Consider the following 12,365-nt stretch of genomic DNA (forward strand, 5'->3'; position numbering starts at 1 on the left):
TAAAAGAAGTAATATTTCCCCTCCCACAAACATTATATACGAAACACATAATATGATATCTCGGAGCAGAGATTGAGTGAGTATTAATTTGCACCGCATCAATATTCAACGATTCTTGTCTTGCGCAAACAGACAACCTATTTGCAAAACCAAAAATATATACTCACCGCAAAAAGAAACGCGAACCATCAACATATATAAGTATGTACGGTAAGAAGAGATGTTTCCAATCTGTACCACTTTATGACAAAACTAGCTATCAGTCAAGTGTTACCACAGAGTGTCTTTATTCTTATCACGATATGCTGCACGTGACTTCCAAACTTTACTCGCTAATCCTGCATGAGACAAATGGTGCATCTTGAATCATGGATCTATGACGTCACATGTGATGCGTTCATGAGCGTTGCTTCACACAACACAACAGTATGTTAGTTTATGCATCAAACACATCTAATATCTCTTGAATATAAGTACTTCTTCACATATTAACCAACATACTTAGTACATGTATATGGTATTTCTCCGTTCTTCTGATGGAAACCAACGTTGCAGGATATTCATTAAGAAAAGCTCTCCTAACGCAATATCACAACTGATCACAACATATTATCCGTGTATATGCTATGTGTGGATAAGTTTGTCAGTGCTGTAGGTTCAGCTCGATCCCTCACCACCGTATGGGGGCGGTCGGGTAGCCTAGTGGTTAAAGCGTTCGCTCGTCACGCCGAAGACCCGGGTTCGATTCCCGACATGGGTACAATGTGTGAAGCCCATTTCTGGTGTCCCCCGCCGTGATATTGCTGGAATTATGCTAAAAGCGGCGTAAAACCATACTCACTCACTCACTCACTCACTCACTCACTCACTCACTCACTCACTCACTCACTCACTCACTCACTCACTCACTCACTCACTCACTCACTCACTCACTCACTCACTCACTCACTCACTCACTCACTCACTCACTCACTCACTCACTCACTCACTCACTCACTCACTCACTCACTCACTCACTCACTCACTCACTCACTCACTCACTCACTCACTCACTCACTCACTCACTCACTCACTCACTCACTCACTCACTCACTCACTCACTCACTCACTCACTCACTCACTCACTCACTCACTCACTCACTCACTCACTCACTCACTCACTCACTCACTCACTCACTCACTCACTCACTCACTCACTCACTCACTCACTCACTCACTCACTCACTCACTCACTCACTCACTCACTCACTCACTCACTCACTCACTCACTCACTCACTCACTCACTCACTCACTCACTCACTCACTCACTCACTCACTCACTCACTCACTCACTCACTCACTCACTCACTCACTCACTCACTCACTCACTCACTCACTCACTCACTCACTCACTCACTCACTCACTCACTCACTCACTCACTCACTCACTCACTCACCACCGTATGCCTGATGCAAGGTGTTGTGTTGTTCCATGGATGCCAAACATGTACATACAATAAACACATTTGTTGTTCTGTGATGCGAATTCAAGTCTTCAAGTGGAACCCCGTGTATGTCACAAGATATGCTAGTGAAGACGGATTAACTGACCCTTTAGGAATTCCGGTGAGGAATTCAGGGGACTCCAGGGGGCTCGTAACAGACGTTTTGATGGATCGGGGGTCAGGCTCGGTAACTTGGGTGATTGCGTGTCATGTATGGAATCCTAGAAAGGACATTGTCGCGTTGTGAATATGCGTTCGAATCCCTCGTTTCTCTCCCAGTCAGCTACTGGCCCAGTCCTGATTATTTTACAAGCAAGCATAATACAGCTTCACACTGTGGCGTAAAACAACACCAACACATTCACTGGTTCATGGACATATATTACAACACATTGTTCCAGTATTCATGTCGCGATATGGCTAAAATACTGCCGATGCGACGTTAGATTTTAACTCATTCACTATTCATGGACATAGAGTTCAGTACCTTATACTAGTATTTAGGGACATTCACCACAGCACCTTGTCCTGGTATTCATGGACATTGTTACAGTACCTTATACTAGTGTTTAGGGACATTCACCACAGCACCTTGTCCTGGTATTCATGGACATTATTACAGTACCTTATACTAGTATTTAGGGACATTCACCACAGCACCTTGTCCTGGTATTCATGGACATTGTTACAGTACCTTATACTAGTGTTTAGGGACATTCACCACAGCACCTTGTCCTGGTATTCATGGACATTATTACAGTACCTTATACTAGTATTTAGGGACATTCACCACAGCACCTTGTCCTGGTATTCATGGACATTGTTACAGTACCTTATACTAGTATTTAGGGACATTCACCACAGCACCTTGTCCTGGTATTCATGGACATTGTTACAGTACCTTATACTAGTATTTAGGGACATTCACCACAGCACCTTGTCCTGGTATTCATGGACATTGTTACAGTACCTTATACTAGTGTTTAGGGACATTCACCACAGCACCTTGTCCTGGTATTCATGGACATTGTTACAGTACCTTATACTAGTATTTAGGGACATTCACCACAGCACCTTGTCCTGGTATTCATGGACATTGTTACAGTACCTTATACTAGTGTTTAGGGACATTCACCACAGCACCTTGTCCTGGTATTCATGGACATTATTACAGTACCTTATACTAGTATTTAGGGACATTCACCACAGCACCTTGTCCTGGTATTCATGGACATTGTTACAGTACCTTATACTAGTATTTAGGGACATTCACCACAGCACCTTGTCCTGGTATTCATGGACATTGTTACAGTACCTTATACTAGTATTTAGGGACATTCACCACAGCACCTTGTCCTGCTATTCATGGACATTATTACAGTACCTTATACTAGTATTTAGGGACATTCACCACAGCACCTTGTCCTGGTATTCATGGACATTATTACAGTACCTTATACTAGTATTTAGGGACATTCACCACAGCACCGTGTCCTGGTATTCATGGACATTGTTACAGTTCCTTATACTAGTATTTAGGGACATTCACCACAGCACCTTGTCCTGCTATTCATGGACATTGTTACAGTACCTTATACTAGTATTTAGGGACATTCACCACAGCACCTTGTCCTGCTATTCATGGACATTGTTACAGTACCTTATACTAGTATTTAGGGACATTCACCACAGCACCTTGTCCTGGTATTCATGGACATTGTTACAGTACCTTATACTAGTATTTAGGGACATTCACCACAGCTCCTTGTCCTGGTATTCATGGACATTGTTACAGTACCTTATACTAGTATTTAGGGACATGCACCACAGCACCGTGTCCTCGTATTCATGGACATTGTTACAGTACCTTATACTAGTATTTAGGGACATTCACCACAGCACCTTGTCCTGGTATTCATGGACATTGTTACAGCACGTTATACAAGTCTTTAGGGACATTCACCACAGCACCGTGTCCTCGTATTCATGGACATTGTTACAGTTCCTTATACTAGTATTTAGGGACATTCACCACAGCACCGTGTCTTGGTATTCATGGACATTGTTACAGCACCTTATACTAGTATTTAGGGACATTCACCACAGCACCGTGGCCTTTGTATTCATGGACATTGTTACAGTACCTTATACTAGTATTTAGGGACATTCACCACAGCACCTTGTCCTGGTATTCATGGACATTGTTACAGTACCTTATACTAGTATTTAGGGACATTCACCACAGCACCGTGTCCTGGTATTCATGGACATTGTTACAGTTCCTTATACTAGTATTTAGGGACATTCACCACAGCACCTTGTCCTGCTATTCATGGACATTGTTACAGTACCTTATACTAGTATTTAGGGACATTCACCACAGCACCTTGTCCTGCTATTCATGGACATTGTTACAGTACCTTATACTAGTATTTAGGGACATTCACCACAGCACCTTGTCCTGCTGTTCATGGACATTGTTACAGTACCTTATACTAGTATTTAGGGACATTCACCACAGCACCTTGTCCTGGTATTCATGGACATTGTTACAGTACCTTATACTAGTATTTAGGGACATGCACCACAGCACCGTGTCCTCGTATTCATGGACATTGTTACAGTACCTTATACTAGTATTTAGGGACATTCACCACAGCACCTTGTCCTGGTATTCATGGACATTGTTACAGCACGTTATACAAGTCTTTAGGGACATTCACCACAGCACCGTGTCCTCGTATTCATGGACATTGTTACAGTTCCTTATACTAGTATTTAGGGACATTCACCACAGCACCGTGTCTTGGTATTCATGGACATTGTTACAGCACCTTATACTAGTATTTAGGGACATTCACCACAGCACCGTGGCCTTTGTATTCATGGACATTGTTACAGTACCTTATACTAGTATTTAGGGACATTCACCACAGCACCTTGTCCTGGTATTCATGGACATTGTTACAGTACCTTATACTAGTATTTAGGGACATTCACCACAGCACCTTGTCCTGGTATTCATGGACATTGTTACAGTACCTTATACTAGCATTTAGGGACATTCACCACAGCACCGTGTCCTGGTATTCATGGACATTGTTACAGTACCTTATACTAGCATTTAGGGACATTCACCACAGCACCGTGTCCTGGTATTCATGGACATTGTTACAGTTCCTTATACTAGTATTTAGGGACATTCACCACAGCACCGTGTCCTGGTATTCATGGACATTGTTACAGCACCTTATACTAGTATTTAGGGACATTCATCACAGCACCTTGTCCTGGTATTCATGGACATTGTTACAGTACCTTATACTGGTATTTAGGGACATTCACCACAGCACCGTGTCCTGATATCCATGGACATTGTTACAGTACCTTATACTAGTATGGGCAAAGATAAGTGTGAATAGTACCTCCATACAGTGAGTTAGTGAGTTTGGTTTAAAGCCGCTTTAAACAATATTTCAGTTACATCACAACATGTCAACGTCAAGTGGAAGGAAACCGAACGTCGCACAGGAAGCAGTTATTTACCACGTTGGTGAAACCCACCAGCATAGGTATGGCACGGAGAATTATAAGTGTGAATGTGGGATTCGAACCCACGATCATAGGATTCTGGCACGACTTAGGCACGCAACTCTGTCCAGCGAATTGTGGCACCTTGGACGACTGGTGTCATAAAACATCAGTATCATGGAGTGTACGGATGAAGATGGGGATCTGGATGGAAGGGGCGGGATTGTTCCATGGCTAGACAAATCCATGGTCTTAGTAATTCTGAATTAAGGGATTAAAAACACAAAAACAGACGTCACAAATTTGAGAATCGGACCCTGGTACAACAAAACCATTCCCAATATACTAGAGCAGCATCATCGAAACAAAAAGAGTTCAAATTGCCGGCCAAAAGAAAGAATACATCCATGTTTGATGATGGTTAAAAATGAAACAAACAAGAAATGGTTATTCGATGGTGATGTATTTGATATGTGTATCATGGCTGTGTTTTGGCGACTGTGTTCAGCTTAAAAACGGTTTCATAACGTTTGTAATGTTTTAGCAAACTCTCATTTTTGAAGTGTATTTTTTTCCGCGACAGTTTATGAATTAATAATTTAAATCAGCAATACTTTCAGCAAATCAGGATTAAAATGTATGATGCGATAACATACATGGATTATTTTGCTGATGGTTATGTTCAAACACGCGTGCACACACACACACACACACACACACACTTACAAACACCCACACAAACAAGCTACAAAGCTGTGTCAATACCACGCCGGTATCCAAGCAATGACTCAATGTAACTTATCTGAACTTATTCAGCGAACTCAACGCCTATCATTCAATACCATATAGATCACAGTCGGTGCATTGACTTCTACAGATTTATTACTGTTCCGCCGACGAACAAAATGATCTGTTCCAAAGCGGAATGTTACTCCATTCAAACCACATAGCGAGACACAGCGAGGTTTGCTATTGCAATATATACGGCATGGTGTTCCGAAGTATCCATACACTCTTCCAGAAATAGCATTCAATAGACAAGCGTTTACTCTCAACAAGAAACGTACATGCCCGTCTTTAATACCTTTGACCTATCTTCTTCCAACGAGAAAAACTCTTGTTGTCAACGGAGACAATTCGGTGACCCATGATTCAAGATCCAAGATGGCAGCAGAGGAACTAGTACTGTTTGGGTAGATCTTCACAACTGTATACTAGCATCATGAGAATGGAAGGTGGGAATTACAATTTGATTTGATTTTCGTTTCTTGTTATAAATGTATGTACTTCACACAGCTTAATGTAATTGGTCAAAAAGCATATCAGCAAGATAGCCTTTCTCACCACACTCCTTCCTTCCTTCCTCCTTATTTACACTACGTTTCCAGGTTAATTTTAAGTCCACATTGGCCGCGTTATAGTATCGTGACATTTTAATATGTATTTTATTACTTGGTCCTGACTACAGTAGTTTTTTGTATAGCTTCCCATAATATTAAATTGAGGTAATAACAACATATGACGTCATATAATGCCTATTGATAATCTCCAATGCATCCTTCTTCACACGTATTTAATGGTCTGTTATACACAGACCATTGAGTATTGTAGCACAGGCTTTTTCCCTAGATAACATGTGTAACATCAAGCATTGTCTGTGATATTTGCACCGCCATTTGGACCATCTTCTCGACAGGATATGAATACTTGCATCCCTACCATTTAAATCACTTAGAGCCGTTTTGAAGGTTCAAATTGATTGTTTTTTCTCGATAATATTTGTAGGGCGAGAAATTACTATTTTTCACTTACATTCCTCATCAATATTTCCTAATCATTTCAGATCTGAACAAGGTGACACCGTCTGCTTATTCGAAATAGTGAATTGAAAATCTGGCCATCCAAGATGGCAACAGGATCCAAAGCACCTTCGCGAATCAATATGGCAACAGCATCCAAAGCACCTTCACGAACCAATATGGCGAGAGAATCTATTCCTCCTTCACGAACCAATATGGCGGCAGGATCAGGTCCACCTACCCGGAACAGAGATGAGGACAACCGGACAGAGCTGATAGAACCCGTTGACGACGATGGTACACAGATAACCACCGTGAATGCCCCGATCATGGACAGAAGGGGAACTCCAAGAACAGACATTATCCTGGCTCACACCCCAGGGCCGATCACTACGAGGCAGGGACAGAAGCCCCGGACGGTCGGAGACCTTGTTAACCCCCACACCCCCTCCCGTATCAACCGTTACCACCCTCCTGGCTCCCCCGGGCATAGCGTTGGTCAAGTGCGTGGGCTTTTTGTACCGTGGAGTCGTGAAGCTGACTACGGTAGACGAGACCTGCCCTTTGAGTTCCCGACTCAGAGATTAGCGCCTTTATCACAGGGGAACCAAACTCTAGCCACAAGAACCATCACGAGAGACTTTGACTTTTACGAACCACCTGTTGCGGAATATTCAAAGGATCCTCTGAGAGACCGCTACCCCTATAACGCGTACAACGGACACTATTCCAGGAATCCTCTGAGAGAGGATGAAGATGACTATGAAGGTCATTACCCGTATGATCTTCCGAGTGGCCACTACCCATACTTCTCCTACCCTCCCGACGAGCCGAGACCGAGGTATTCATACACAGAGCCAATTCGACCTCCTCGAATTATTCGAAAGCCAAGAACACATCTGGGACATGTAAGTGATCCGGGAAAGGTTCAGACAGCAGTGTGGATCCAGAACCACGCGGCGCCAAGGAATCCAGGAGCCTGGCCATTTAGCATCCAACGTGATGAACATCTAAACCGGGACTTCCTTGAAACTCCGTTGGGGAAGAGGAGGTATATAGGTCATGTACCCCGACTGACTGACAGAGATCGTTGGGACAGGCAATATGACGACTACCTCCTGTACAACGACGTCGACAGCGAAGTCTTAGAACAGCACAACCGCTATCGTCGTCATCGGCGCACTGATCCTGCCATCATGGACACGTCCAAATGGCTCAATAAGAACTACGGTACCTTACCTGACCACACTGACCATCCGAATTGGCTGCAAAGGGAAAAAGAAATTCTCCGCCAAAGGGAGCGGGAACGCCATTTTGGAATGCGAAGGGACCATCTCCTCACCAGAGGAAGTCTTTTACCCATGGGGGGCTCCGATCTGGGACCTGATTGGCACATGAGTGAAAATGAGCGCCTGAAGTATTTACACGATCAGGACATACTAAGAAGAAGAGATTACAAGGACAGGCATAGGCATAGACTTGTTGACAATGATTCTGACTTTACTAGTGTTTCTCAGAGGGCTGCGAAGAAGGAGAGAATGAGATTAGGTCCGTGGACTCCTCTAAACGCTCGTTCTGAGAGAAGATACGACTATAAACCCAACTGGCAGGTTAACGACAACTGGAGGTACAAGAAACCACAAGCCAACCATCAAGTAGGGAATGTAGCGCACTGGCTAAGCAACACCTAGTGACCCTGTGGAAGATCCGTGTTAAAACCTTTTTCAGTGCCGGAGTATTTGTATATCCAGAGTCTTTTGAACATGCATTTGATGATATTTAGGGCGATTCAGTATACAAGAACACACTGTATACAGTGGAACTCTTTTAATATGGACAATGGTATTCCCTGTCAAATCGTCAGAATTAACGAAACAGGGGTACATTTATGTGATGTCACTTTGTATACCAGCGTTCAAGTTGCATTCGTCCGGAAGTTGGGGTTTCACTGTACACGATGACCATCGGATATAACGAACTCACCGATACAGTGGAAAATTTGTGCTATTAGAATGAACAATACAGGTCATGTACACGTTATGCCGTCTTCAGTATGAGTTGACTGTATGCCATGATATTCTCTGAGCTATAGAGCGGTGGGGTAGCCAAGTGGTTAAAGCGTTCGCTCGTACCGAAGACCCGGGTTCCATTCCCTACATTGGTACACTGGGTGAAGCCCATTTCTGGTGTTCCCTGCCGTGATATTGCTGAAATATTGCTAAAAGCGGCGTAAAACAATACTCACTCACGTGAAGCTAACGTCACCATGAAGTATCAAATTATGACGGTTAAAATAAATGCATGCTATTGTATATGATCTACGAACTTGCGATTCTGTGGACATGTGACTCATTGCAGGTATCTCGTGTATAAAGGAATCTGATTTTCAGGCGTTATTTTTCTTTGCTTTTTAATATTACAATAGTGGAGGGTTTTTTCATTCCATTGGTGTCGTATTGACAGTCGACACAAGGAATGAGAGGCATACAGCTTCACGTCAAACGTTCAGACAAAACACAAAATACTTTTCAATAAACCGAACAAAAGAAAGTTTTCACCAACGTTTCATGGTGGTTAAAAATGAAACAAACAGGAAATTGTTATTCGATAGTGATGTATTTGATACGGATATCCTAGTGTTTTGGAGCTTAAGTTTGTTGTGTTTAGGCAGCTGAAACCGTTTGTAACTGTTCGGTCAAACCCAATTTTCAAGTGTATACTTTCTTTTACTCGGCAGTTAACACACAATCTCAGTAATATGAACAAGAGTTGCGTCCCCTAGGCGTGTCAGAATCCTATAATATCCTATAATCGTGGGATCGAAACCAAGATTTGTTCTGAATTTCAACAAAGTGGTAACTAAGGTGACACGCCATTATATACCTGAAATACTGTTGAGCGTGACATTGAACCCAACTCACTCACTCACTCCTCAGCATTCCACGTGACCAATTCGAGTGGTCTCGTACACACAGTGTGAGCTCTGGTCCTCATTCATCACGAGGCTGCCTTAGAAGTAGTGCAACGAAAGACGCACATGGATTAAAGTCAGTGCATTCGGTTCCTCTCGGCATATTCCGTTACTTTCATAATACCTCGTGCAACAATGGAGCACTACATGAAGTCCGAGTAACCGGCATACCGACCGATCCCTCTGCATACATCTCCTACAACACGACGACCGTTATTGAGAGAGGTTTTTTTTGTCAATAGAGTTTAGGTATGCAATTTAATGCGGAGCAGCATTTTAGTGGGGGTCATGCTTTCTGTCCTATTGTGTTCCGTGATGTCACGATACATTTGAATCCATTCCCTGAACGCCCTGGGTACGTTTCACAAAGCAGTCGTAAATTTACACGCTCGTAGAGTTTACGCCATATTTGCGCAACGTTTACGCCATGGCCTAAGACTGTTTCACAGAGCAAAACTAAAACTGATGTAACCGCGGCTACCTTACACGCCCGTGAAGATATTACGATTGTAGCTCTTTTCCTCAGGGAGGTAGGAAAACCGCACGCGAGTTATCTACCGTGACAGGTCCTCTGAGCAGACGAGCAGAGGACAGATATTGGGTTAATGTGGGAAGTCCCTTACTAAATGTCATATGTTAAACGTGTGTTGGTACAGTATATGTGAGTGAGTTGGGTTTTAACGCCTCTTTGAACAGTATTCCATTTATATCACAGCGTCTCAGCTTAATGTGGGAGGAAAGCCCGAAGTGATGCAGGTCTCAGACGTTAACCACTTCGGTGAAACCCACGAGCACGGGTATGGTACTGACAAACCTAGAAACATGATCGCGGCGAGCTGGGATTCAAACCCACTATTATAGGTTACCGGCGTGCCCAAGGGGCGCAACTCTGCAAATCGAAATGGACTACTGGGCCACCCGTGCGCAAACATTATATCTGACAGCAATTGGTGATCGGAGACCGTTCATATACTCTACTTGAATAGACGCACGTGCCATGACAGATATCAAAGGAGGTCCCATGTTTATGTGCTCTATCTGTATGAATTAAAGCATCCATTCCATAATCACAAGAAATCTCTGCTAAAAGCAGTTGATTCTACATCTCCGACTGTCATAGGCATGTGTTTATGCATCACTATCAAATGGTGATGATACCAGGTGTTCGAGAAAAGGTGAGCACCCATCACAAACACATGCAAAGACAAGTCCATTGTTCACCTAAATAACACGGGAAGATCATAAAGAATTGCATGGGACACCATTTGTGTCACCGATTTGTCAAACTTGATTATGCGTGCCCATGATGTTTTAATACGTCTAGGTGTGTGCATGCATATGTCAAGCTATCTTTCAAAGGGTAGGTGTATTTGTTTGTTTGTTTGTTGTTTAACGCCGCACTCAGCAATATGCCAGCTATTTGTCGGCCTTCTGTAAATAATCGAGTCTGGACCAGGTAATCCAGTATTGACACCATGAGCATCGATCCACGCAATTGGGATACGATGTCATGCATCAACCAAGTCAGCGAGCCTGACCACCCGATCGCCTCTTACGGCAAGCATGGGTTGCTGAAGACCTATTCTAACCCGGATCTACACGGGTATTTTTCAAAGGGTAGTAGAGAATGTTTATATTTCTAGGCGTGTCCACGATTATCCAGATTGTAGGCAGGGGTTGTAAATGTTGATGCTTGGGTTGACAATGATGAACATATAAAAAGAAACATTTATGGTCACACACATTTATTTCAATTATTCATCACAGAAATAATAACCACATGGCTTCATAATACCCACATCAATTGTCACATCTTGTCCTTTCTATATCCTGTTAATGTATGGCAAAACTAGCACCCTTGTGCATTATTCAAGTAGAGTGGACATATTTCATAAACTGGCGTTCAAATATAGTTCAAAAGATAAATCCATTTTCACTAATCCAACGGCTAATCAACTGATGCATTGTTCGAAATGATGGAATATATTCAAAACCATATAAGTACATTGTTGTACTTAGTAAAATGCAAAATTAAAATAAATGTTCTTGAAGCCCCTCTTGGTGCACCAGCCAACCCGACCATGGTCAGTATCTGTTCCATCATAAGTCATTTTAGTTTCCATGTCTACCTTGACACTATAAAGTTATGTCAGTTGAAGTCGATAAAGACAAAGACACCTTTACATGTCTACCTTGACACTATAAGGTTATGTCAGTTGAAGTCGATAAAGACAAAGACACCTTTACATGTCTACCTTGACACTATAAGGTTATGTCAGTTGAAGTCGATAAAGACACACACACCTTTACATGTCTACCTTGACACTATAAGGTTATGTCAGTTGAAGTCGATAAAGACACACACACCTTTACATGTCTACCTTGACACTATAAGGTTATGTCAGTTGAAGTCAATAAAGACACACACACCTTTACATGTCTACCTTGACACTATAAGGTTATGTCAGTTGAAGTCGATAAAGACAAACACACCTTTACATGTCTACCTTGACACTATAAAGTTATGTCAGTTGAAGTCGATAAAGACAAAGACACCTTTACATGTCTACCTTGACACT

At 42.6% G+C, this 12,365-nt stretch overlaps 1 protein-coding gene across 1 annotated transcript; it reads left to right on the plus strand.

Annotated features, from left to right (window-relative positions):
* The first annotated feature begins 6,036 nt into the window (after nt 1-6,036).
* Nucleotides 6,037-9,168, plus strand: LOC139451980 (uncharacterized). Its single transcript, XM_071233263.1, has 2 exons — nt 6,037-6,251; nt 6,860-9,168. The coding sequence occupies exon 2, from the start codon at nt 6,923-6,925 to the stop codon at nt 8,504-8,506; it is 1,584 nt and encodes a 527-aa protein (XP_071089364.1). The 5' UTR covers nt 6,037-6,251; nt 6,860-6,922; the 3' UTR covers nt 8,507-9,168.
* The last annotated feature ends 3,197 nt before the right edge of the window (nt 9,169-12,365 follow it).

This window comes from Haliotis cracherodii, unplaced genomic scaffold (assembly GCF_022045235.1).
Source record: "Haliotis cracherodii isolate W230 unplaced genomic scaffold, xgHalCrac1.p SCAF_10, whole genome shotgun sequence".
Lineage (NCBI taxonomy): Eukaryota > Metazoa > Mollusca > Gastropoda > Lepetellida > Haliotidae > Haliotis > Haliotis cracherodii.

What these genes read in the sequence shown, in the direction of transcription:
- LOC139451980 (XM_071233263.1), top strand. Translation starts at nt 6,923, where the DNA reads ATGGCAACAGGATCCAAAGCACCTTCGCGAATCAATATGGCAACAGCA.